At 47.3% G+C, this 27,822-nt stretch overlaps 2 protein-coding genes across 11 annotated transcripts in view; one reads left to right on the forward strand and one right to left on the reverse strand.

The window, feature by feature from the left end:
• ITGB7 (integrin subunit beta 7) overlaps positions 1-7,928 on the forward strand; it is a 49,288-nt gene extending 41,360 nt beyond the window's left edge. Inside the window, 6 exon segments of the mRNA XM_082212427.1 lie at positions 437-630; positions 1,782-1,999; positions 2,992-3,208; positions 3,378-3,583; positions 4,984-5,147; positions 6,055-7,928. Coding sequence (XP_082068553.1) covers positions 437-630; positions 1,782-1,999; positions 2,992-3,208; positions 3,378-3,583; positions 4,984-5,147; positions 6,055-6,120 — 1,065 coding nt within the window. The 3' untranslated portion in view covers positions 6,121-7,928.
• Positions 6,897-27,807, reverse strand: ZNF740 (zinc finger protein 740). 10 transcript variants are annotated; one of them, XR_014216764.1, is made up of 8 exons: positions 27,672-27,807; positions 22,284-22,830; positions 18,035-18,163; positions 17,758-17,847; positions 15,827-15,950; positions 14,456-14,574; positions 8,790-12,043; positions 6,897-8,730 (listed from the first exon to the last, which is right to left on the reverse strand). XR_014216764.1 is itself a non-coding variant. In XM_082212909.1 (8 exons), exons 3-8 carry the CDS (start codon positions 22,323-22,325, stop codon positions 11,954-11,956), a joined length of 594 nt encoding a protein of 197 aa, XP_082069035.1. In that variant the 5' UTR covers positions 22,326-22,429; positions 22,611-22,830; positions 27,672-27,807; the 3' UTR covers positions 6,897-11,953. The 10 variants fall into 10 exon arrangements, 9 of the variants coding, with proteins under 9 accessions (XP_082069035.1, XP_082069039.1, XP_082069036.1 ...); XM_082212909.1 differs by having other exon boundaries at positions 6,897-12,043; positions 22,284-22,429; positions 22,611-22,830; XM_082212913.1 differs by having other exon boundaries at positions 6,897-12,043; positions 18,071-18,163; positions 22,611-22,830.
• Between the last annotated feature and the right edge of the window lie 15 nt (positions 27,808-27,822).

Raw genomic sequence — 27,822 nt, forward strand, 5'->3', positions numbered from 1 at the left:
CACGCCGGGAGGGACGCACAAAAGTGAAAGTTTTTCCCCTCGGCAGCTCCTCTCAGCTGCGCTCAATCCGCCTCGGAGCACTGGAGCGATGCCTCTCTCTGGCTCTCCCTCCGCGCAGGCTGAGGGAGGGAGGGAGGGGCGCGTGTGACCCGTCTCTGCTGGGAGACCAAACCCAGCGAGGCAGAGTCGCGCGGAGGCGCCCAGGCAGCGCTGCCGGCTGCAAGGAGGAGCGCCAGGCAGCAGGAGGAGGCGCGGCCTCTCCTCGCCGCCGCCGCCCCGCCTCTCGCCGCCCGACTCGCCCGCCTCCCTCCAGGTATCTCGCGGCACACCAGCCGATGTCTCACGGCACACTCGTTGGGAAACACTGGCTTAGAGTAATATGGATGGCAATGGCGGTGGTCGCTCTTTCTTATCTCAGTTGCTCCCCCTCCCACAGGTGGAATTCTCAGTACGGATAAAGGCCACCACCTGCCTGCCTGGTCCCCAGAAGGTGGTCCTGCGAGTTCTAGGAGTGGGTGAGGAGGTGCATATAGAAGTGGCGACACTCTGCGACTGCCAGTGCGGAGATACACAGCCCTATGCGCCTCACTGTTCTAGCGGCCGTGGCAACCTCACCTGTGGCATCTGCAGGTATTATTAATCAATTAAAAGCTTGAGAAGCGTGACCCCCTTCTCTCCATGTGTAGACACACACACACGTACAGTGGTACCTCAGGTTACATACGCTTAAGGTTACAGACTCCGCTGACCCAGAAAAAGTGCTTCAGGTTAAGAACTTTGCTTCAGGATGAGAACAGAAATCGGGTTCCGGCGGTGCGGCGACAGCAGGCGGCCCCATTAGCTTAAGTAGTGCTTCAGGTTAAGAACAGTTTCAGGTTAAGTACGGACCTCCAGAACGAATTAAGTACTTAACCTGAGGTACCACTGTACATGTGCTCCAAGATAACAGGAAATTAAGATTGCAGCCTTAATTATATATTGTGGGAATGAATCCTTTCTTCTGAATCTATTAAGAGCCAGTGTGGTGTAGTGGTTAAGAGCGGTAGTCTCGTAATCTGGGGAACCGGGTTCGCGTCTCCGCTCCTCCACATGCAGCTGCTGGGTGACCTTGGGCCAGTCACACTTCTGTGAAATCTCTCAGCCCCACTCACCTCACAGAGTGCTTGTTGTGGGGGAGGAAGGGAAAGGAGAATTTTAGCCGCTTTGAGACTCCTGAAGGGGAGTGAAAGGCGGGGTATCAAATCCAAACTACTATTACCAGTTGTGCCCCTGGATTCTCGTATTATATACTGAAGGGGAAATGATTACTCCATCTCTGATCTACCCCACTGATAACTTTAGAAAACCCGACCCGGTCCCATTTCCCCCACTATCCCAAAATCAGTTGTTTCTTTTCCACTCCGGATTAGAGAAGGCCCAAACCTCCCTGCATTTCCTCTAAACCCCATGATCATTTGGGTTGCTACTTTAGGGCGAGAAGGCAGCTAGGCTTCAGTCGTGGCTGATGCCCTTTGTCGCGCTGGTACAGGGAATCCCAAATGGTAGGGGAAGCCAGGGCCAGAGAGACCCAACACTGCAGCCACAGAACTTTCTGGACTGGTTGAAAAATAAAGAGAAGGCAGGCAGTTGGGGCTGGCTGAGGACAGACAAGCTGGTGGGGCAGAGGCCTATTTGCTAGGCTCCTTGGGTTGGGAGTAGAAAAAACCAGCCTCAGTGGACCTGATGAGTCTGCTTCAGCAACTGTGACCCATCCCACCCATGTGCTGCCTTTGCTCTTGTAGCTGCCTGGAGGGCCATGTCGGCCGGCTGTGTGAGTGCAAGCCAGAGGAGCTGGCGGACGCAGAAGCCACGTGTCGGGATGCGAACGACACGGGCCCAGTGTGCAGTGGCAAGGGCCAGTGTGTGTGCGGGAAGTGCCAGTGCAATGCCCAGGCGAGCGGACCCCTCTGCAAGTGTGACGACGCTGGCTGCGAAAGGCACAACGGGCAGCTCTGTGGAGGTAAAAACCTTCTAATGGTAGGGCTGCCGCCGTTTTCTTTTAACCTGGCAGATGTTGGGCAACGCAGTCATTAGTGGCACCAGTGGGGAAGCTGGTGGCTTTACTGTAGCCCGAGTGGGTATTTCCATAGGTTTTAAGGAGGAAAGCAGGCTGCTAATGTTGCCTCCAGATTGTCAGTACAGTGGTACTTCGGGTTACATACACTTCAGGTTACAGACTCCGCTAACCCAGAAATAGTGCTTCAGGCTAAGAACTTTGCTTCAAGATGAGAACAGAAATCGTGCTCCGGCGGCGCGGCAGCAGCAGGAGGCCCCATTAGCTAAAGTGGTGCTTCAGGTTAAGAGCAGTTTCAGGTTAAGTACGGACCTCTGGAACGAATTAAGTACTTAACCTGAGGTACCACTGTATTTGGGGGCCGGGGGGCGGGGGCGGGGAGGAGGGATTGAAGCACACACTGGAAATTCAGATTTGTGCAGCTGAAGGTGGTTAAAGTGCTTCTGTCAACTTCATGCAACAAATCCCCTTTTAAAATAAGCAAGGCTTTTTGCAGATAAGGAAATGATTAACACACCAGCTAATCAGGATGAAATGTTCATTTGCCCTGCAAGCAAAAACAGAATGAATGCTCAATTAAGACCAAACATAGTCTAACCTCGGAATAAGTTTTGTGTAAGCCAAACAGGGTGAATGCTCAACAGTCAGTCCCCTGGAAGAGTCCAAATACTCCTAGGGGTGCGTTTATAAACTGCAATGCAGGAAAAGCAGAGTACTGAGCACAGAATTCAGCTTCTGAAGACTCACAATTTCATTTACAAAGAGCAAATTTCTAGCCCGCATGCTTACAAAGGTGCACCTCCAAGTGTGAGGGCAATCAATGGCCACTGGCATCTCAAAAGGCAGAAAGGTTGCTGAGTAAGAAATATATAGATGTGGGTGGAATGGCTTTGTGGAGGAACTCTGTGATGCTGACAGACGTCTCTTTGTACCGGTAGGCAACGGGCAATGCAAATGTGGCAACTGTGAGTGCCATCAGAACTATACTGGCAGTGCGTGCCAATGCAGCCTGGAGACCAGTGGATGCACACAGGAGGGCATTGTATGCAGCGGTCACGGGCATTGCGCCTGCAACAGATGTCATTGTGACGCTGGCTGGTTTGACAGTCACTGCAGCCGCTGTGCTGACTGCCAGACACCCTGTGAGGAGCACAGGTGAGATTCTGACGTGGTCTCTGCAACTATGGCCAAACCGAGCATGGAGCACAGCTTTCAACTGCCAGTCTTCCTTCCCCTTTTCCTGACCATTGTAGAAAGGGTATCCTTATGCTCCAGTTGGAAGCACAGGCAAAAAACGCTCACGGCTGCTCTTGTGTGTTGGCAGAAACTGTGCGGAGTGCAGGGCCTTTGGAACTGGGCTGCTGCAGGAGACCTGTAGCGCATCCTGCAACCAGACGGTGAATGTGGTGCTGGCCTCCGCCACCGACGAAAGATGGTGCCAGACCAAAGCAGAAGATGGCAGCCTCCTCATCTACCTCATTGAGAGGGACAACGAGGGCGCCATCATCCTGACTGTGAATGGAAAAGAAGGTAAGTGGGCACAGGAAAGGAGGGTGGGAGAGCCTTTGTTGCAGGAAGGGGCTATTGCAGGAAGTTGCCCTGTTTCTGGGCAACTCGTAGGGGCATCAGGTTGGTACCTGTGATAACAGGACTAGGTGAGCTTCTGGCCTGATGCGACAAGGCTCTTCTTAAGGCCAGACTACCGTATTTTTTGCTCTATAAGACATCACTTTTTCCCTCCTAAAGAGTCAGGGGAAATTTGTGTGCGTCTTATGGAGCGAATGCAGGTTGCGCAGCTATCCCAGAAGCCAGAACAGCAAGAGGGATTGCTGCTTTCACTGCGCAGCGATCCCTCTTACTGTTCTGGCTTCTGAGATTCAGAATATTTTTTTTTCTTGTTTTCCTCCTCCAAAAACTAGGTGCGTCTTGTGGTCTGGTGCGTCTTATAGAGTGAAAAATACGGTGTTTTGATGTCTGTGACAGAAAGCACGTTGAACCACAGCAGGCAGAAGTTTCAGTGGCAGCGGATTCTTCTGGAGCCTAAGTTGTAACCCAGGCTGTATGTGACTTGATGCCATCCATTGATTCCCTCCCAAGGGTGAATCACAGCTGTCCGTGGAGGCACAGGTTAATTCTGTGTCCAGGGCAGCTGTCTACCAGCTCCATCTGGTATGCCGGCTGAGACCCTACTGGCCTGTGCCCTCTGCCACCTCAGTGGTACATGCTGTGGTGATCTCTTGACTGGACTACGGCCATGTGCTCCACGTGGGGCTACCTCGGAAGGTGACTTGGAAACTACAACTAATTCAGAATGAGGCTGTCAGACTGGTGACTGAGAGTGGCTGCCACGACCATATAACACTGGTCCTGAAAGACCTACATTGGCTCCCTGTATGTTTCAGAGCACAGTTCAAAGTGTTGGTGCTGACCTTTAAAGCCCCAAATTGCTTCAGGCCTGTATACCTGAAGAAGCATCTCCACCTCCGTTGTTCAGCCCGGGCACTGAGTGTTTTCTGGTGGTTCCCCCATTATGAAAAGTGAGGTTACAGGCAACCAGGCAGAGGGCCTTCTTAGTAGTGGTGCCTGCCCTGTGGAACACCCTCCTGTCAGGTGTCAAGGAAATAAACAACTATCTGACTTTTAGGAGACATCTGAAGGCAGCCCTGTATAGGGAAGTTTTAAATGTTTGATGTTTTATTATGTTTCACGCTTTATAATTTGTTGGAAGCCTTCCAAGGTGGCTGGGGCAACCCAGACAGATGGGCGGCATATAAATAATAAATTATTATTGTTACAATAACTGTTAGCAGAGTATGTGTGCACGACGGTAGCAGGAGAGGGAGGAAGTCCAATAAATAAACGAGGAAGGGGCACTTGCTTCTCAGAACTCAGCCGCAGATCCTCACAGCTCCTTTCTTCTAAACTGCCAGGTAACACAACCAAGAAGACATTCAAGCTGGTACTGAGCTCAGTGCTGGGCTTGGTGTTATTTGGGCTCTTCCTCATAATAGTCTACCGCATCGTCTTGGAGATCTATGACCGGAGGGAGTTCAAGCGTTTTGAAAAGGAGAGGAAGCACGCCAAGTGGAATGAGGTCAGCGCTCCTTCCTTCCCTACCTGAGGGCTGCAGTTAGTTCATGTCAGCCTCACTCTCACCTGCTCCTTATCCCAGCCAGGGAATTTCTCAGCCCTGACTGGGCTGCTGCTTCCTGGAACAAAAGTTACGTTCATTCTGTAAAAGGGATGGTGGGGCCACAACAGCGGAGCCTTTACAGCAAGCCCAAAGCTGGAAGGCTAAATGCTCTATGCATAAAAGGGGCAAGTGTTAGGCACGTGTGAAGAGTCCGATATTTAACATCCCCGCTTCCTTGACTACTTTTTAGATGAGCAGACTTCAACTTCTTCAAAGTTGAGACCCAGCTTTTTGCCCAACCATGTTTGTAACTTCCTTCAGCGTATAGCCATGTCGCTGAGACCCACCTGAGCTCAGGCTGTGACCAAAGCAGCAGCTGGACCTGGTTACAGGCAATCCTGTAATCAACCTAGATGCATTTTATTGTTGTTCCAAAAAATGTTAACAGAAAATGATGGAAACCCCTTTTAACCACAGAAAGTGTCCCACCATAGGAAGCTACCTTGTAAAGTTGGTTCATTCAGCCCAGTGGTCAGTGTTGACTGGCAGTGACTCTCCAGGGTTTCAGGGGAAAGTCTCTGGCCGCCCTGCCTGCAGATCAAACCTGTGACCTTTTGGATGCAAAACAGATGTTCTACCACCTGAGCCATGGCCTTTTCCCAAACCAATTCCCCACTATTAAATGGAGTCTTTTGGTCAGGTTGACACTACTACCCACAGCTTCACCCCCCAGTGTTATTTCAAGGCATATAAAACTATGGGAGGCTGAGCCCCCAAGGCGTGTGAGACACACACCTGGTTTGGGGATAGCAAATTCTGTAACAGAAAGTAAGAGGCATACAACTTTGTCTACTTGCCTCTTTTGCAGGTGAACAATCCACTATACCGGAGTGCCACCACCACAGTCATCAATCCCAAGTACAACGGTGACTGAGGATTGGTGAAAGCCTTGAGCACTGTGACAGCTGCTGGATTTGGACTAGGGAGAAGCTGGGTTCGAATCCTCACTCAAAAACACAGGGATGTCTTCATCTCTTAGCTTGGGTCTATCTACCTCGCAGAATAATCCCAAGTAATAAAATTTAAACTTTTTTCCAGGGGGCGGGAGGGAAGGGAACTGGATGCAATTTCATAATAAAACTGGTTAACGAATTCTTTTCGCAAGGTGTGCTTTACTTAAGAGATTCCTAGTTCTGCCATTCCCTCCCCCCAAATTGGTGCAGCACTAATGGAAAACAAATCAGAAAGGAGGGGCTATAGTTATCTTTTTTCGAGCTGTCCTTTATTCAAGTAGCCATTTGGGTTCAGGAATGTTAGTTGGCCCAGTGGCAGGAGCCCCTTCTTCCCATCTCCAGTGACCCAAAATATATATAGCCCATATATAAATGAAGTCAGCGGAAGGCACTGAGGAACCCAGTGGGCAGCAGTTGTAGCTCACTAGTCAAACATAGGCTCTGCATGCACAACAGTCCCAAATTCAGTCTCCAGCTACGGCTTGGAACCCTGGAAAGAGAGTGTTTAGAGAATACCAACCTTGGTTGGCAAGGCAACTTCATAGAGAAGTAGTTTGTGTATTTCAGCTCTTTGGTCACTCTCGATAGTTTGATGGATTGTGGGTAACTGGCCATTGATGGTATAATGAACTGACTCTTTGGCAGAGTTCAGATGGAGAGCTAAATAGGTCACAAAAAAGGATCAGACACCACACTGTAATGGTAAAAAGATACAAGTTTATAACATTTTATAAAAACTACAGTTTAAAAGTGATCCTGCCCATGGGTAACACACACCCTGCCCCAATTCCCTCCCCTATAGCAAAATAAGTGAATTAAAGGGAAGGGGGGGGAAGGGAAATTTTAAAAAAAGCCACTGGACTAGGCTAGAGCAATATGGACAAATTCATAGATCCTCTGTTCAGCCTGAAGTGCTAAGTATTCGTCCTTCCTCTGTCTGCGAATGGAAGGAGTGTGTAAAAAGCCAGTATGAAGATGTCCTCCTCCCTTCTCTGACCTCAAACAAACAGGGCAATCCTAACTGTGTCGACTCAGAAGTAAGTCCTATTTAATTCAACGGGGCTTACTCCCAGGTAGGTGGGGTTAGAGCCGCAGCTTCAATCCCAAAACCCCAAGGCCAGCAGTATGTCTACCAAATATCACAGCACCCTAAGGCAGCCTGTCAAGTACATTAAAAAACGACACAGAATGATTTGTGCTGGTGAGTTTTGTGCACAAGCCACCAGCGAGACAACCAGAATTTCAACAGGTTTCAAGCCACACCCACTGATGGTATGCCAATTTCTCAGCTTCTATGGAAGAAAAGGTATCGGGTAGAGGTTAGGGGCAAAAGCATCTCCTAAAAGTTTCCCCGAATGCACAATAATGTTAGGAGGCTTCAATCGGTGAACTGAAGTTGTGCGTACAAATAACATCTTGAGGCGGTGTGGAGGGGATCTGTGGGCACTGGTTCACTGCAACATGGCACACACTCAAAAAACACTGGATTTCCCCCCACATCCAGAAGGGGGAGATGTTGCACCAAGAGAGGTTGTGTTTAGAGACAAGTTTGCATGTAACGTACAAATTTCAGAGTTTATGCAGAGCCCTGCTTCCGCGCTACAACTCCTCCTCCTGCTTGAAATCCGCTTTCTTCTCTGCTACAGCCGCACCAACGCAAACCTCTGCCAACTGCGTTTGTTCGTGTCGCTTTCCCGAACCCCTTGCCAAGTTTAAAACTTTCTTTCAACACAGCCACCTCTTTGTGCTACTCGATGAACAAACAAGATTTGTTTTGAAACCATTTCATTTTTGAAACAGTGGAAGTCAGACACTTCCCAGTCAAGTTTCACTTCTGTTCCTAGTCAATTTTACCTCCATCAACAAAAAATGCAAGACTTCACTCATCCTGGGTGTTGCTATCAATTCACTCGAGAAGAGTTCTTGTGTCATTTAAGTATCGCTTCCAAGAAGACGACAACCAAGCCTGTTGCACACACTAGTATAGCCATGCGATGCAGCACTTCCTGGATAATACCATTTCAGGAAGGGTAGGAGAAAGTTGCATGTTTTACACATTCATCCTTTTTCTTTTTGACATGGTAACTCGCTGTGTGCAGGCATTCTGTCTTTTATTGGGGACGGGACATACAAGCACATCATTTGTTGCACACTTTAGTCGAAAAGCTCAGAAAAAAGCTTTAACCGTGGTTTTCCTTACCATATAATTCTGACTCCCTCAGGAGAGATTGCCTACAGTCCCATAAAAGCAAGACAGCCCATTTTCCAGGAGTTCCCAAAACATTTTGTTCCTCGAAGGCATCAGAAAGTTCTGCAAATCTCTCCCCTAAAGGTTTTCCTTAGAGGATACTTGAGGAACACAGCGGATACTTTTACAAAGCCAAGCAAGCTCGCCCTGCAAACAAATTAATCTTCAGAGCCAAGCTGGCCGCACTTCTGTACACTGAAGTGTGACTTGCACTAGTGGATAAGCCACAAGCTAAGCCGTGTGTCAACTGTACAAGATGGCTGCAAATGGGAAGTAGAAACACCTTCCTTCCCACTCATTCACCCACCCAGCTAGCTATGTTGCCTTTAACACAAGCAGCACCCTCCTTCTCGCCAGGTTCTGAGAGAAACCCCAACAGCAAAGATCATGTGCCACACAGCGGCTCATGCAAGCCATTTCCAAATCTGCACTTCACCATGTATCTGCCTGAGCAGAAACAAGCATTTCCCTTTGTTAGCTAGCTCAATGAGGAGCTGGACTGATAGCTAACCCCATGGCTGGCTGCACCGGCCAAGTGTTAACAAGCAGGCTGAAGAGTGCTCATTTGGCGGCACGCTAGCCTGCCAAGCCTCAAATAGCTTTGTGCTGTAAAAAGCCACACGCGCTTCAGAGGGATCGAAGCAATGATGGGTCATCACCCTGTTTGGCACGCAAAGGGGTCTGGCATCAAGTCTGTTCAAGAGAACTAGATGATTTTCAGTCTGCTGAATGGGGAAATAAGCCGCAACACTGAGTACGCTTTTGCAATGCCATGGCATTACTGAATTACTGAAGGATTAATGCCAGAGGATTAACCGGAAGAGAGCAGAACAGCAATGCCTAGTGTTCAATGAAAAGGCGTTTCCTGCTAGAGCAAGATTTTTCCTTTTTAAAAACGTTCAGTACTTCTTGCCCTAGAATTGTGGCACAAGAGAGGAGGACGCCAGGAGAAAATCCCAACTTATTGTATTTCCACATGCATTTTCTAATGCACAATCCCCTAACTGCTTCTGTGGAAAGCGAAATCACAAAGCCACACGGTCGCTCAATCATTATTCTTTTCTAAGAGAGTCGACGTTTTTGTACAATGCTTTTTGCTGGCCCCAACCAAAACAACAAGCCACAGTACCCAGAGTTACACTTAACAAATCATTCAGCACAATGAAGTGCAGAGTAAAAGGGGGCTGAACTAATTATAGCTTGGGGGGGGTCAATTTACCTAATGAAAGGAAGTGGGAATGAAACACTGGTTCTCTTAATACACACAAGAGGGGGGGGACTTGAAAAAGCTCCCTTTCCATCTCTGCTCCAAGAGCCGAAGTAACCAGTAAGTCTTGGAAGCACCATTATGATTTGGCATAATCCTCATCTTGCACCAGGAAAGCTGGACCCATGACCTGCTCTGTAGAAGCACAGAACAAATGGTGGTGGAAGTCCTTTCCAACAGTGCTTTTTGTTCCACTACTTAAGACAGCCTATTCCTGGGTAGGTGCTGCAATGCAATGCCTTCAAGCACAGCGTTAATAAACTACATAGCACACAAAACTCTCCCATTGGGCGCTCCGACCAAAGTTCAGGCTGACTGCAATGGATGAGGGAGTCTAAGAAGATACACTGCCTTTTAGACAGCCATTTGGGAAATGACAGAGAACATTTAAAAAGAAACCAGGTGATTTCTCCAAGTTTACAAGTGCTTTTGAACCTCTAGCCCGCAGCACTTGCTTCTAGAGCATTGTTGTACTGTTGGAGAAATCCTTCTTGATCTAAAGTATTCCACCTCTATTTACAAACCTTTCCCGTTGCATCGGCACGTCATTTAAACTTGCAAAAGTGCTTGCTCTCCCTCTCTCTGCAACATGACCTCATGGAGGAAGCCAGTTCTCTACTGATGCGTGTCTCAGAAGCTGGCTTGCAGCGAGAGATGAGTGGGAAGTGGGACCCAACAGAAGCCTGCAAAAGCCTGGGAGAGGTTAACTCTAGAAAGGGGGAAAGGGTAGGAGAAGAGTTTATCGCACAAAAGACACAGGAGGATTTCAGATACGGGTGCCCATTCACAAGGGTTCCAATGGAAGAGTTCTGAACTGGCCGTTCTCTGTCTCTCCCCACACCCCAACGCAGTCACAAACCCCCTGCGGGAACCAAAACCGATGGCAAGGTTTTGCAGACACTTGCTTTCCTTGCAGATTTGCTGCTGTTCATTGCAACCCAGCAGCGGCGACAGCACCAGCCAGGATTACATCTTCTGAATCGGGCTGACTCTTAAGGCCTGCAAAAACTGGGACAGCCAAGAGCAACTGGAGACTTTGCTTCTCTTGGACAATGGCTTTCCTAAGATAGCAGTACTTTGGCCGAGGCAGCAGAAACCAGTATGAAGGAGTAAGGGCATCCTGGACTTGGTTTAGTCGTGAGCTTCGAGTACATGGCTTGCCATCTTCCTCCACACAGCCCAAGATGGATTATAGTCCCCTCCTGCCAGAGGAACACTTTGAAACCGTGGACTATCACTGACTCTTGTGTTGTTGTTGGTTTTTTTGGAGGGGTGGGTGAGGAAGGATTCCCATCAGATAAAGATATGAATTGTACATGAAGCGGAGTTCAATGGGGTGGGTCCTGAACACATACAGGATATATATATATATACAAGGGAAGGGGAGCAAGAGCCAAGTTTCCTGCAAAAGGTCTGGAGAACCCTCCTCACTGGAAGTAGCCAGACACCTCCCTCCAGCCAGCAGTCAATAGCATCTCCTCTGGGAGTTCGCTGGTAGTGAACACCTGAAAGGTGGGCTTTTCTGGTACCCAGGAGCACACATCACCCCACCAGCCCTTGTTTCTTGAAACCTGAGGGTTGAGAAAGGGATCCAGATCCTGCAGGAAAATAAAAAGCTCCGTAGACCTTCTGGAAAAGCTCTATAGAGACAGGCTCCTGTTATGGCAAACCTCTGATGCGACCCCTTGGAATCGAAACCCTTCTGTTGATAACCTGTCTCTTAAATCCACAGCTTTTGCTTCTCAGCTCTGCGAAAACAGTTTGATGCTTGATTGTTGTCTTTTTAAAATAATAATAATAATTTTAAAAAAATGATTAGTAGTCTGTCCTTCTCCCATCTTGGCAGGCCCAAAAGGTTGGGCAAGAGCTGGCAGATCTGTCAATCGAGAGCATCGAACATCATAATCGGGTCTTGCAGGAGGGTTCAGCCGTTCTCACAACGCCTTTCCTGAGGCAAATGGTGATAACTCCAACAAAAAAGAGGAACTCAGACCAAGTTTATCCACAACCACAAGGGGCTGGGAAGCCAGCCCTGGTTTGTCCTTAACTTATTTACAGTGCCAAGACCTTGTCTGAAAGTCTGTGCCCCCACTCAGCACTGCCCCCTTCCGTAGGGGGAGGCCCAGCAGGCAAACACAAGCACAACCCCACCCCACCCCAACAAATGAACAAAATAACCCACAGATAATCCTGTTTGCTTTGCAGCTCCTCCTAGTTTCCCCTTTCTCCTGGCCTACCCCTAAAGCAGCAGCTGTGAGTCAGACGCTTTGCTGGGGCAACCCTGACACATTCGTTTGTGTCTCAGCAGCCGGTCTGTCCTGGAGAAGCTCTGAAAGGAACAAAGGAGAAGAGAGGAAACATCTCATGAGTGGCACATGGAAGAAAGCTCATGTAGGGTCAGAGGGAAAGTTAAAGGCTCAGTACTAAGTGGGGGAAAACACTTAAGCATGGGGGAAAGTGTTGCATTTGGGGAATAAGCCTGAAACCACAGGAACTGGCTGGTTAATTCAAACCAAGGTGTGAAATTTTGCCACCCACCTCCAGCTTCTCGCCCTTAGGGTTGCCAGATCATAATTCTGTAGTAGCAGCAGAAGCCAGAGTTGGGAGAAACTCCTTTATCCGTTTCAGGCTTTCTCCGACAAAAGAGAGAAAGCCAGATAGGCAAAAGGGAACTCCTTCCAATTCTGGCTTCCTCTCTTCTTTGCCTACTTGCCCAGGGCACCCCCAGCTCTCCTCCCACCCCCAGATCCTCCTTTCTCAACCCTGTGTCCCCAGATGTTAGACTACAACTCCCACCATTCCTAGCTGGCAGGACCAGTGGTAAGGGATGATGGAAGTTGTAGGTCCAACAACATATGCAGAAACAAGGCTGAGAAAGGCTGTCCTAGATCCTACCCAAAGTTTTGCCTCAGAGCCACTATCTTCTTGGACCCACCTTCCTTTAACTATGTCTCCAACACCAATTATTTCTTCCAGTTCCCTGCTTTTCAGCCTCTCACTTCCTTTAGCTTCTCAGATCTCTTGGAACAGCTCTCCAGCCCTCCTCTCTCCCTTCCCACAGAGCATACAGCCCCTCCTCATCATAAGAATTGATTCAAAGCCACTTCTTGCCTTAGTCCCTTGTCTCCTCAAGCCTCATTCCCTACCTACACTCCCTCTGGGTTCTTGCTTTCTCAGCCTGTTGCCTACTCTGTATCATTCCTCCAGTCATCTTGCCTCTTCAGTCCCTGACCCTTCCTTTCTCTCTCCCCTGGGACCTCTTCTGGGTCATCAGCCTGCCCTACAAAAGATCTGGATTGCAGCTGCAATGACTATTCTCCCTTCCTCCACTTAAGAAGGATTGCAAACAGTTCACAGTACCCTGAGCAACTGAACATTCCATGTCATGCAAGTGTAACCAGAGGCTTCACAGCCAAAAGCACAATCCGGTATAGATACATGGGGGTTTATTGTTTTTGTTTGTTATTATGATATGTATTTTTGCATTTTCTATACTGCCCTGTGAGGGCAGTATAGAAATAATAATATACTAAGCTGCAAACTAGAATGTGAAATCACGGTTTGAAATGGGTTGCAAACCAGGGTTTGTGTTAAGCATTACATTTGGACAGTGTAAACAATGGTTGTTTGCTGCCTTCTCCAAATCTCTTATTGCTGGAAAGGTGATAGCCCAATCTTACTAGTTCCTAACTAAGTACATCCTCTATGAGCAACGTTTGGCTGAACTATGGTTTCCCTGTATGTCTGAAACTTTAACTAGGGTTTTTTAAAAACCAAATCATAGGGTTGCACACAGCTAAATGTATCTGTACTGCAACATAAACTCCAACAACAGAGTATTAGCAAGGCCATGTACTGGTGCACACAAAAACAGAAGGAAAACAGAGGTGAGCTGTACAGACACAGAGAATCAGCCACAGGAAGGGGGAAAGGAGCCATCTAGAGTCCTAAAGTCAGGACTGCATGTATTCTGCACTTCCACACAAATACCAAAAATCCACAGGATGATGTACTGAGCACAGAATCCTGTTTCCTTAGCAGGGAAATGCTTTGGGAAGCCCTTTACATCCTCCCCATAACTATCAGAACAAAATATGTAAATAAGCAGAATATGGCACTGTTTGACTGGCATGCTTTGCAATTTGCAAAGTACAGCTAATTTTGGTGCAAAACTGATTTTAAAAAAATATATATAAAAAGTGCACATAGCCTGACTAATACCCTGCTGTCCAATTATTTGAAACCCCACTTAGTCCCTCCCCAAGCTTCTGGAAAAACAGTTATCCATACATTTACTCTGTGGCTTAGAATACTATTTTAAAGTAAGCCCTAAAATGATAGCTTCTCAGAATTCTATGACAGGTTAGATATTTTCTGCTCACTCAAGATTTCCAGGGATATGCAGGATACATGTAGCTCCAAAAGCAATTAAGTTGTGCACCATAAAGCTCAGGAATGGACACACTGTCAATCAAAACAGACTTCTGAACAGCTGAGAGTAACTTCCTGCTGCCACGATGATCTGTAATTATCTGGATATTTTCTCCCATGCTGGGGAGAGCTGCCAGTTGCAGCCTAGTACTTTCTGCATCCTCTCAATCTAGAATCCCACCCAAGAGATCTTTTAGGAGGCGGCAGGCACCAATGCCTCCCTTCCTTTTGTGCAAGGAGGTCTCTCAAACACCAGGCGGGGGTGCTAACATTTCCCACCCTACACAGAAAGTGACGATGGGGGCATTACCTGCAGGCAGCGCTCACACTGGTACGGCTTCTCCCCACTGTGCACACGCTTGTGGCGCTCCAGGTGGTATTTCTGGATGAAGCGCATGTCACACACATCACACTCAAATGGCTTCTCACCTGCAGAAAGGAGAAAACAAGTGCTTTTGGGGTAGGAAGAAACTTTGGCGCCTGTCTCATTGCTCCCACACCTTTTAAGCCCCAGTGATTAAAGGGGTCATCCCAACCTGGCTGGAGTGCACCTTGCCCTCTGTTAAAGTTTGTGGGTCATAAATCCTTTGACCCACTGAGTTTGCTGCAACGGCCCTGCAATAAATCTTATTGCCACTCCGACAAACTTCAGTGGCGCCCACACGCTTCCACTTGCGCACTTCCACTCTTCTCAGTTGCCGGATAATAGCAGAGTTCACACGCAGCGTAAAATGGCTTGTCTGTGTTGACGTGGTGTCTTCAGTAACTCAGCTCGACACCAGTGCCTCTATTCTAACACACTTTATTTAGAAGCATAACAAACAGAAAGAAAAACCTACAGAATCTACCTGCATGCTTGCAGCTTTCTGCCTGTAACAAAAATGAAACTACCTTGCTCATATTCTCAGACAGACTGCTCTCCAGAGAGAGCTCAGCCCCCACAGAGCACAGATCAAAGGAAAATGCCCATGCACCCAGTGAATCAGAATGCTTCTGGAGTGTCAAGCTCTTGACTGTCCAGAACCACAACACCCTCACTTACCAGTCCCTGGGATGCTCCCAGAGCCCTCCTCTGGAGTCAGAAGTGGGGTAGGGGCTTTATTAAACTGCTCTGCTGAGGCTCGGGCAGCCATGCACTCCCCAGCGGAGCACTTTAGAGAAGCTGCCTGCCTGTGCGAAGGCCGAGAGGGAGCCCTGTGGATGGAGTCTGACAGGCTCTGTCTGCAGGGCTTTTTCTGCCGCCGCCGCCTTTGCATGGGTGGGCAAGATGCCTCTTCCTCCTGGCGCCAGGGATGAGGCAGCTTGTTCCTGCTGTTGGGTGCCAGGGTGAAACTGCCTCAGCTCCCACGGTGGGAACGGAGCAGTTTCACTCAGGCGCCAATGCAGTTTGTTCCTCCCTTTCAAGACCACGACGTTTTGGCTCGTGATACACCGCAAAGTTGAAAACCTGACGTCGCCCACCCATGATTTGCAATAACTACCCTTGACACCAGATTTCTGGGTGGGGTAGGGAGGTTAAATGGGGGGAAATTGTTGGTTTGATGTGAATGATTCTTGGACTAAGGAGGATAGAGGGTTTTTTTATTTGTGTTAATTTGTTAATTAATGGGTCTGAGTATTGCTTTGTTTAGTATATGTTCTCAGGCATCACCAGGTGCAGAAGAATTCTGGGACCGTTTACCTGTATGGATGAGGATGTGCCTCTTGAGATGGTAGCTGCTCCGGAATGCACCATAGCAGTGTTCGCAAATAAAGTTCTTGGGGATTCGGAGCTGGAATGACCCGTTCTGCTCAATCACCATGACCTGCAACCAAGGCACATACGGTTACTGCTACCTTCTTAGCTAACCTGTAATTTGCCTACCTACCCCTGTCATTTAATAACTGGCTTGGAGTGGGGAAAGCTAGAGGGGAAAGCTATCAAACTTCTGGCGCTTTTCCTGGAAAAAGAATGGAAACAGCATAAATGCAAGGCATGACCTTTTTCAAAATCAAGATGGAAAACCAGAGCAAATACAAGAGGTAACAGGAACGGAAGATATGGAACTGGGTGTGAACTAATTAATACCTAGTAAGTAAATAACTACAGAATATCATTTTAATATATGATGGCAGCAGAGAGACTATTGAGTGGACAAAGATGGAAATACATTATTGTTTAATATGGAGGAATGGTTGTTGAACTTACTGGAAACAAACTTGATATGTTTAATAAGAGAAAAACTATTACTGACATTTAATCATCATCATCATCAACCTTCTGGACTTCTTGTGTAAAAAAGGGGAAACGAATTAATCCATTTGGCTCAGAAGGAAGGGGAAATATTACCTAACAGAAAGCTGATCAGTTGGGTGTCATTCTAGAGTGATTATTTTGAATAATTTCTTTTATGTAATTGACAGGAGGAAAAGCAAAAATCCTTTTTCTCTTCTCTTTTTTGTTTGTTTTCCTTTGGTGCTTTCTTTTCTCTTTCTTAGTTTTTGTTTTTATTTAGATTTGTTTCTTTTATTGTATTATGAAAAAGCTTTAAGAATATCTTATTTTTAAAGATTTTTAAAGCAGATCACATAACAGTCTCACCAGCCTGCCAAGCCTCCTTCCCCTCCTTTTGTACTGCTACTACAATTCTGCTGTTACATATGGAGCCTGCTGGCAGTCCAGTCTAAGTGACACACTTCCTGCACGTGCGTCCTTCACTCAAGAGCCAGATGCACGGCTGAGGGGAATCCTTACCTCAAGGGTTTCCCTCCCAGCCTCAGTTTAAACTCCAAAGGCTCCCAGTTAATAACTAGGACTGAGCAATATATCAATACACAGACTCGTGACTTATGTTGGCTGTCCAGTCCCAGAACTGAGATTACTGCCAATGAGTTCAAAGTATTGAAAACGATGTCTTCTCCTGGACATCTGATGGGTGTTCCACAGGGCAGGTGTGACTACTGATAAGGCCCTCTGCCTGGTTCTCTGTTAACTTCACTGCTTGCTGTGAGGGAACTGCCAAATGGCCCTTGGAGCTGGACCTCAGTGTCCAGGCTGAATGATGGGGGTGGAGAAGCTCCTTCAAGTATACATGGACCATGTACTTTACATGGACATGGACTTTAAAGTTGTTTAGGGCTTTAAAGGTCAGCACCAACACTTTGAATTGTTCCCGGAAACATAATAGGAGCCAATGTAGATCTTTTAGGACTGGTGTTATATGGTCCCTCCCAAAAGTCATTCCTATGACACCCTCGCTTAGCTTCTAGGACGCAGACACTTCTTTTCACTGTTTCAATGTCATTTATCCTCCTGCTATGTCACTGCGTTTTTAAACTCACCAGTTATTTTATGCCTCCTTTCTGCTATACTTTTAATGATTTGATCAATGGAATTGTTTCTCTCTCTCTATTACTAGAGTTAGTGTTTTTAATCCGGAAGCCACCTTGGGGGCTGAAAGGCAGGGGAGGAATTTCTAAAAAATAACCAGCCACTTTCAGCTGAGGGAGGTAGCCCTCCAGCCTCCACCAGAATCTGACAGGCATACTGCTCCGCATCTTTGCCAGCAGCAGGGAGATCATACTGAGGAGGGCTAGACCTTTTGCTAGCCCGTATGACTTAAGATTACCTGCCTTTTTATGAGACTTTTTGGGCTGAGACCCTTCTGTCGCTTCCTCTTCCTTTCGGCTGCGCGACTTCTCGCTTTCCTTGCGGTGATGTCCCTGGCAGAGAGGAAGCGGGACAACACAGGTCACAAAAACACCAGCAGCTCAACCCAGGGCCCTAAATGCCACGTTCCCTATCCGAGCTTTTTTCTATCCGTCACCCACTGACACGGCTGGAAAGGGGCACAGGGGAGCACACAGGGACCAGCTGCGCAGACAAGCTGAAAGTGGGCTGGCCCCGTACCAGCATGTTTGGAGCACCCCTTTCTCCATTCTCCACCTGCTTAGGGCTTTGCTTCGGCATCATCTTCTTGCTGGCAACCGTCGGCACCAGGCAAACCCCAGAGAGTCCCTCGCAGGCCAGGAGACTCGCCTGCGGGGAAACGAAAGCGGAGAGCTAAGTACCAGGCAAGGCGGGCCAGCCCAAAGCGAGAACGTGGCTGCAGCTTCTAAGCAGAGGGTGGGAAACCTCCGACCCAAATACAGCCCTCTTGGCCTTTCGGGCCCTCAGGACTCTCCCCAGCCCACATCTCCTCCTCGGCTACACACCCTTCCCCCTAGGCCACACTCTTCATCAGCCCTACTTCATTCCCCACTCCCTTGCTTTTGCACCGCAGGAATGTGTCAGTGAATGCCAGTGATGACTCTTGCTTGCCTGGATGTAAGATAGAGGGGAACAGATGTGTGTACACGCACCAGCCTGCTGTGCAATGGTAGAAAAGAAAATCTGCATGTGTTGCCCTGCCCACTTTGGTCTTTGGCCCTGTCCAGATAAGAATGCAGGCCTTGGATTGTTTTTATTCCTTTTTTCTATCATTAGGAATGTTTTATAAAATTGATGAAAGCTGGAAAAATGTTGAAATGAAATTACTTGGCTCTTGTAAAAATGTTTAAAGAATTAGGTAAAAAGGTAATGGTTATGAGAAGCTGGTAAAAATAAGATTTAAGTTTTAAGGTTTTTTATAAGATAAGATGAAAATAAAGCAAGGTAATGTAATGGCAGAATATTATGAATTATGGAAAGGATTTGCTGTGACAATTATTAATCAAGATACAAGAGATGGGAGGAGGAGGAGGTCATGGAAAGAAGGCAATGAAAGTGGAGAATTTGAAAATGATGGTTTTATTTTTTTCCTGTTTTTGTCTTTTTTCTCTGTAATTTTGTCTTTTTTTCTTTGCAATTTTAAAAATTCTTTTTTCAATAAATATTATTATATATATAAAAAAAGAATGCAGGCCTTGGGCTGAAAAATGTCGCTCCTGTTCTAAACTGTGGGCCACAATTTGACACGGGACTATGATGCCCTGCGCTGGCGGTGTATGTGTCTGCTTACCAGCAAAGGATATGGAGGGATGGCCATCTGTCATGGATGCTTTAGCAGTGTTTCCTGCATCGCAGGGGTTGCACTAGGTGACCCTCGGGCGTCCCTTTCCAACGCAACATTTCTATGATTCTACTGGCATTGAAAGAATAGCAGGCCTCCAGCTAAGACAGTAGAGCAAGGTTACTTTGCTGAGCTCCTTGAATCATAAAACCTAAAGCAACTCAGCTCATTGTCTTTGCTGGCTCTCAGAGACTATTAGATACCCCAGGAAACCAGAGTGACAAACATACATGCTCTGTCTCCAAAATGGCTGGCTTTTGTAGAACCCCTTTGCTTTTCCACCTAGAGCAGGGGGCCATACTTTCAGAATCAAAATTTGCTCACCCCACAGAAAATTTTTAGTTGATAAGAAGCACACTGCAAAACAAAAGGGAGAGCTGAAAAATTTTCATGTCTGGCAACCAATGAGCCTCTTCAGTTTCAGATGGATAGACAAGTCTAAAAAGCCCAGGACACAAATTTTCACGGCCCTCTAGTGGCTATGGTGGCTCATTTACTGGAAGTAACGTATTTAGCATTAACTCTGGAAATGTATACAGTCATACCTCATTGAATGTGCTTCAGGTTGAGCATTTTCGGGTTGCGCTCCGCGGCAACCCGGAAGTAACAGAGCGTGTTACTTCCGGGTTTCGCCGCTCGCGCATGTGCACTCAAAATGACGTCACGCGCAGAAGTGGCATAACGCAACCCGCGCACGCGCTGTCGCGTCTTACGTTCTGTTCAGGATGCAAACGGGGCTCCGGAACAGATCCCGTTCGCATCCCGAGGTACCACTGTACAGTGGTACCTCTGGTTGCAGACAGGATCTGTTCCGGAGGTCCGGTTGGATCCCGAGGTTTCCGCAACCTGAGGACCACTTCTGTGCATGCGCAGTCCGCTTCTGTGCATGCACGCACGACAAAACCCAGTAAAATACTTCTGGGTTTGCTGTGCGCGCATCCCGAAGTTTACATAACTGGAGGGTTATGTAAACAGAGGTACGTCTGTACTCGATTCTGACCAAACTAAGCCTCCGAGAGTACAATATATATCAGAAGGCTTAGTGTGGTCAGGATCAAGCACTGGTTGCCAGATGTGAAATATATTGGCATTATTTTCAGCTCTCCTACCCCACTACTGTATTATTTTGATACTATGCTATGCTACACTGAAATATTTAAATGTTTGACTGTCCTTGAATCTTTACACCACACTTGCCATCCTCTCCTGCCAAACCCTTTGAGGGCCGGTGAACTAGAGGCAACTCTTGCTCAACTTGGGGCACCTGTCAAGCGGCTGCTTACAATCTGTACCAAGTAGGGATGAGTCTTGTGGGTTACTAACAAGCACAGAGCTGCAAGCCAGCAAGGTTATCGCTGTCTGACATCTAGACCACAATTGCTTGATTGTTGTTTTTTATTTAAAAAAGACTTATGTCAGTCTGCATTCCTGAGTTGGGAAGTAAGCTAAAGACAGGTAGCTCAGGTTGAAGCACTTTGGTTTTGCTTCCAAGCCTAAGAGGCAGACTCAGGGCAGGGATGGGGAACGTGTGGTTCTCCAGGAGTGGCTGGATTACAGCTCCCCTCCAGGACTACAGACCACGCTGGCTGGGAGGGGAGTCCAATAGGTCCCCCATCCACGATTTAAGTGCTGCTTCTCGCCCACATTTCCTTATTTCATATTTAAAATGTGCATAGGGAAGTGGCCGGAAATGGTGGAAACACTGCATCTCCAGGATATCACAAGGATGAGACCTGAGCCTGATAAACTTCCAAGGACATTTTTATCAGTCAGTATCACATCAAAACCACGTGTGGCCCTCGATGCCTTTTTTGGTGGCCCTCAGTAACATTTGACTCCACCTCCAGCCCTTGCACTGCCTTCCCCATGCCATGTAAATGAGGTACTGAGCTTTGGGAAGGAGACATGAGGGCTCCGACTGGTTCCTTGGGTCCTCCTTCCTCCAGCCTAGTTAGCACTTTCCCAGCTTTGGGAAGGAGGCGAAAGGGCTCCTGCTAGAGTCTTGGCCCAACTTTCCAAAGTCCACCGCCTTGCCTAGTAGTAAAGTTTTGGGAAGGCCGAGTGAGGGCTGGGGAGGGGGTGTGAAATTTTGGGCTTGCTCCTCTCTCCCCCCCCCCATGACATGGTAGCATGAGGCCTGCAAGTTCCGTGTCAAAGTACTCTTGCATCCCCACTCAGTATGAAAAGTTGGGCTGCCCTGATAGACTTTTATAGCACCCTCTTCCTTAGAGCTGTGGGGTTTTAGCACATAGTGATAGTTGATGGGGTGGGTGAGCGTGGGAAAAGGGGGAAATCTAATTATTCAACCAAATCTGCAGAAGTAAACCTGTTGACACTAGATTAGAATTCACGGTAGCTAGCCCAAAATGAGAGAACAAGGCAGTGTAGCATAGCGAACAGTGTTGTACAAGAACCAGGCATTCCAAATTTCTAATCCCTGCTCGGTCATGAAGTTCTAGGGGCGACCTTAAGGCGGACACTCTCTCAAGGCTATACACCGGGTGGTTGTTGGAAATCAAACTCCCAAGGTATGGGGAGGGATTGAAAAATAGTAAAGAAAGCATACATGTGTATCTGCACGCTTTCAAGGCTCCTTGTGAGCTCCCCTTTACTTGATCCTTTTAAAAACAATGCTCGACAGCTTGCTGGTGTGTGTGTGCGTGTGTATGTGTAGCAATTTCCTTCATATGAACTAAAACAGAGGCCAAGCAGTTTCAGTGAGCACCGATCCTGCTTCTGAACATCACAGTTCAGGTGACTATGCATGAAACCTCCTGTTGCTCTTACAACTGAGGATCCACTGTAGGTGGCCTAAAGAAGCCTCTGCACAGTAACGTGGCACGACAACCAGCTCCCACGCCTCCCCCTGTGCCATGCCAGTGCGCCACGCTTGGAATACTGGATAGGGCAAGGTGAGGGCAAAAAGAGCTCCTAAGCAGCCTTTGCAGAATCGCCTCCACATCCTCTCCTCTCCCCACCCCCTTCAAATGTTATATAAGGCTCAAAGCCCTCACTGAAGCTGGACAAAAGAGGAAGCCACTTCTCTCCTGATCCACACCCCAAGCACAGCTGAGAGGAAAGGACCAGGATGGCCTGGCCACTAAGCACCTTGACTAGGGAGGGTCCAGCACTGAAGGCTTGGGAATGCATGCTAGTCACTGGAGCAGACCACTGAGAGCTCAGCTGCTTTTAGGTTTCGGAGAACGGATTATCACCGAGGGCACTTTGCAGCCACCTGCTGTAATGATGAATTCCTGTTGGGACAGGATGGGAAAACCGGCCTGTTACCTGAGCCATCGCGTTAGTCTGACAGTCCTCAATACGTAGATTTACGCCAAGTCCTTATGCTTTTCTCTCTCTCTCTTGCCCAGGAAAGAATTTTACGACTACAAAGATTTTTCAGTAAATTGTTTCTGCGTTGGTCCCGTCCAATACCTTCCACTTTGACGACATCTTTCTGGAGTCGGGAGTGCCCAGAATTTGCGCACAGAAAATTTCCCCAGCCCTGTCAAAAGCTGATGAAAGCTACAGGCTGTGCTGCTCTTGTGGATGAGTCACCCCAAACCTAAATCTCCCTCCAGGATGGGGATAGGATGCCAAGGTCCTCCTAGCACAGCTGCCACAGTATTGCTGCTTCTCCTCCTCTAATTTCAACCTGTGGGTCAATCCAGAAGATAGGTTTATTGAACCATTTATTTATTTCACAATGGAGAGAGAGAGAGAGAGAGAGAGACAGAGACAAACACATTGATCAAAGATGCTTTGAAGCAAGCAAAAAAATATGCATGACTCAATATTACCATGCAACAACAGACACACATACAAAAGATAAACAGTACCTATTAAGCAAGCACAGGTAAAATCCATCACACACAAAATGCCCAAGAAACCAGTCTTCCTCGCTCTCAGCGAGCCTTCAGCCTTCCTCTGCAACAAAGATATGGCTGATCATCTAATGATCAGGAGGGAGTTTGCTAGGGGGCTTCTTTTGACAGGGAGACACAGAGACAGGGATGCCATCATGGAAAAGGCTGGAGGCCCATCAGCCTTCCTCTGAACGAGTTAAAGCAAAGCAAGGCCTCATCTGAATATCTTAAGACATGAGATTGTTGGGGAAGGCAGGCAGGTTAAAAGTAAAACACCCTCCCTACACCTAAGCAAGAATTTCAGGCAGTCACATTCTATGGATGCCTGCAAAAAATGGCTGTTGCTGCATCAGCATTTGTAGCAGGGAAAACTTGATAGGGTGTGTTCACAGACAGTTCACCACTGGTTTAACTACTGGGTGTACTCCTACCATCAGACGATTCACACATGGCCAGTCGTGGTTTAGTACTGTTTGACCTTGGAAGGTTTAAGGGAGCTAGGGTGAATAGAGTTTAACCACTTCTATCCTCTTGAGTAGAAATAGTTGGAGAGTGTCCCCCAGAACGCTTCTTCCCGCAACCCTTTGCTCATTAAAAGGACTGTGACACTACTTTAGTTCTCAGCATGGGAACGAAGTGGAAAAGAACAGCACGAACAGTACAGAACTGGAAGACTTTACTGCTGGGAGTAAACTACTGTTGTTTCAAAAGGTTGATGTTCCTTGCTAGCATTCTCTGGCTTGTACAAATTGCAGGCCTCGGTTGGCAATCTTGTTTTGGATTTAGGGTTGTAGCCAATGCTAATCCTACACAGAGTAGACCCACTAAAATTAATTAAAATTAAAATTAATGCAACTAAGTTAGTCATGGCTATTAACCTCAATGTGCTTACTTTGTGTAGGACTAGCACCGGGTGCAACTCTTGCAATATTATGGCAGGAAGTTTTTTATTTTTGACTATTTGCTATGTTTTTATATGTGCTGTAAGCCACCCAGATGGGTGGGGCATTGTTGTTATTAAACAATATATGATTACAATGGTGTATGGTGTTTCATTTTCCTGTACCACAAATGGTATAAATAAATTCCCGCTTCCTCTTGTCAACCCCACTTTCAAACGACGTAACCACTTTCAATTCACATCTCATTCATGCAAAAAACCTTGTGTGGTGTCTTGAACTGTTGTGCTGGTGCCAACAGCTGGGGAAATTTCCTACACTACTGCAACATCTTGATACACAACACAACACTACTATAAGAGCCTTTGCACCTAAACCTATTCACATAAAAAAACAACAACCTTGCACAGCAAGATACTGATCTACAGCAGTTAAGCAATTGTCCAGGCCTGCAAAGCGAGGGCAGATCCACATGTTACTTTTTGCAGTCAAGTGTTCACTTGTTTGACTGAGCAATCTTTATATAGGGACATCTTCAGAAATCATGTGTGAGCATATTATATACATTCCCCTATAAGCAATGGATGCCTGGATCAAATTCCAATGTTCAGTGATTCACAGTGAAGCAGTTCATTTACAGGACAAGTATCCACTGCCATCCAACATATGAAATCACCATAGCATCCAAATCCAGCTAATCTCTTCAGCTTTCTCTGTGGTCTCAAAATTCCTAAATACTGGTGCACACAGAATTATAATTGTCAAAGCATAATAAGAAATAAAATTTTAAAATAATCCTACAAAGCGCTACTCTTAAACGTAACAAAACAGCTGAAACATCTACTGCTTGACATACAAGGGTGAATCTAGAGTACAGTCAAACCTCGGTTTTCGAACGTCTCGGCTGCCAAACAATTCGGAAGCTGATCGCTGAAAACACAGAAGTGAATGCTTCCATTTTCGAAAGCGCGTCAGAAACTGAATGGCTTCGGTTTTCGAACGTTTTGTAAGTCAAACGGGCTTCCGGAACGGATTATGTTCGAAAACTGAGGTTCCACTGTAACTGTGTAAGTTAGCATTACCGTAGGTGTGCACCTATGACACTGAATGGCTATCCATGCCTACGTTAAGTAACCAAATAACTATCTACAATGTTTTACACAGAGAAATAAATATTAGCAGCACACAAGATGGCAAATATACATCGTGTGCTGAGAGAAAATGATACCACAATAACCTAAAGAGCAAAGGGCAAGGTGAAACACAAGTTAGTTCTAGAAGGCAGTACCGTATTTTTCGCACCATAGGGCGCACCCAGTTTTTAGGGGGGGAAATCAAGAAAAAAAACATTTCCCCCCCCCCAGCCCCAAAGAGCAGCGTACAGGCTGCACACAACCTCTCCCTGCCAGAGGGGTTGCGCGCACCTATGGAACAAGCCAAGTCAGCGAGCGGGATGGATCCCACTCGCTGTTTTGGCTTCCCCTTTAGCCCCGTGCAGCCTCTCCTTGACGGAGGGGTTGCGCGCGACTATGGCACAAGCCTGCATTTGCTCCATAGGATGCACACACATTTCCCCTCAATTTTTGGAGGGGAAAAACTGCGTCCAACAGAGCGAAAAATACGGTAATTTGCTTTGTGAAAAATGCCCAACACATTTCAACCAAAGGTACTTCTGTGTACATTGAGGATATTTTTACTGTGGAACAGGATAGATCGAAGACACTTTTCTCCCTGAGGAGGACCTATGGTTGCGAAGTATTAAGCAACCTTCACAAAATAAATCACTACCTTCTAGTACCAGCTTGAGACCTACCTCTTCCTTTGCTCTTCCATAGCGTGGATGGCTAGCACCTCATGTCCAGAAATCCCTCTGCCCTCAACTGAAAAATCTCACGTTGTTTGGACAGCATTCTTTAACGGGAGCTTGTCTTCCTACGCATTTGTTCAGGGCACTATTCAAAACTCCCCTCGTTCTAGGTGCATTTTGCGACAGGGAATCTCATTATGGCCGGCAGTTTCTGAGCTCTGGGCACAGTACTGCGCCTAAGATTTCAGATTAAAACTGCAGCGTGGAAGGAAAGGAGGACCTTTTTCTGCCTCGCCACTTCCAGCTACTCCCTGAAGACTGGAGAAGAGAGCCTCTTAAGAATATATGGGGTGGGCGGGCAGGGGAAGGACTAGACCATGTGAAAAAATGAACATACTGTAATATTTTAGCTGCAGTTCATTGATTTTCAGCTTTGTATTCTTGTTATTAAAAAGCACGCCTAGACATTCTGTTGTTGCGCCCATAACCTAGGTTTAAGGTGTTATTTAGCTCCTAGCTTTCATATCTCAGTTTCTAGCACTGGTTCAGGGTGGGAACAACATAAAAAGTTTGAGGGCCCCAGTAGCCCCAGGTATAGGCTAATACTACCAGCAAACTATTTTATTGGAAAGGTTCTTAAATCTTTATGTAAAAGGGCAATTGCTTTTATGTTATTAGACCAGCTATGTGTTTATGCTTAGATGCAAGTTGTTGAGATCCTTAAACAACATTAAGCAACACCCTTTATAGTTCTGTACAAGAACTCCTTAAGTGTTCTGTTGCTGAGGAAGGATTAATATCAAGATTATAAAGATTATAATGTTCAAAAAATTTAACTTACACATCACCACCAACATGCATACTGTTTGGTGTCATAAGCAAAATTGCCCTAACCTAAATTCTGTTGCAAATTTCAGGAGGTGAGGGAAAGGAAATGAAGAAGAATGAGAGAACACGGAGGGACAAGGAACAAGTATCTGCAAAGATAATTAAAAATATTTAGAAGTTGCTGTGTTTGGCATTTGGCACTACAAAATCAGACAAGAACTCTGTGGCAATAGTGGGCATCACAATTTGAGAGGAAAGAAGTCCTGGGAAGCCATTTCAAACATAAAGGAGAGCAACCTGTCACTCATATGGCTCTTTCTGTGACAAGTCCCACTCCTTTACACACCCACTAAAACCCAGTACATGGCATCCCATGTTCTAATCGTCATATTAATTCCTGCATGGAAATTCTACTCCCACGTAGAAATCTAACATTGCTGAAGCAGCCCTAGCCTTGACAACCTCTGATGCCTCACCAGGTTATGTGAATTAAGGAAGTAGGGGTGAATTCTACCTCTGCACAACCCCCCCCCCCCGTTGCTTGGATGAAGCCTGGGACATGAACACGGGGAACAATATCACTTCCTATTGATGAAGTGCTTAAGAAGCGCGAGTGTGCGCACGTGTGTCAGCGTTATTATCCGCCTCCTGCACGAGATGTCCTGCGCTCTTGTGGCAGATGCAAAAATCCAAAAGTAGCGGCCTCCTGAGTCGTTGCTCGGCCATCAGTTTTAAGGGACAACAGCCTCCCCACCCCGCAAAAAATCCCTTCTCCTCATTGCAAAAAAACAATAATATTAAAAATATAAGTGCCCGAGGAGTTCCGGGCACCAGCGGGGTGCAGGTGCGCAGCGGGGAACCAAGCGAGCGAGAAGGTCGTGCGCAAAACAAAACAAAAAAACCGTGCAAGCGCCACAGCAGCCGCGCACGCGGGTCGCGCGTGCCCGGGAACAGGAGGGAGAACCGGCTCCCCGCGAGGGCTCGCCGCGAACGGGCTCCTTGCAGGGGGTCCGCCAGCAGCTCCGTCGCGCCGGGCCAGCCCCGCGCTCCCCCTCCGCCCCCCTAACTCTCCTCACGGAGCCCCCCAAGGCCGCACCTGAAGCTCCACTCCCGCCGTTCCGGCTCCCGCTTCTCCCGGGGAGGCAAGTTCGCGCCCAGGCACCTCCGGCCGCCGAGCCCTCCCGGCCTCCACAGCCGCCCGCCGCCGCCGCCACCCCGGAAGCGGAAGCGTCGGAACCCGGTACAGA

Source organism: Podarcis vaucheri (assembly GCF_965113315.1).
Source record: "Podarcis vaucheri genome assembly, chromosome: 2".
Taxonomy (NCBI): Eukaryota; Metazoa; Chordata; class Lepidosauria; order Squamata; family Lacertidae; genus Podarcis; species Podarcis vaucheri.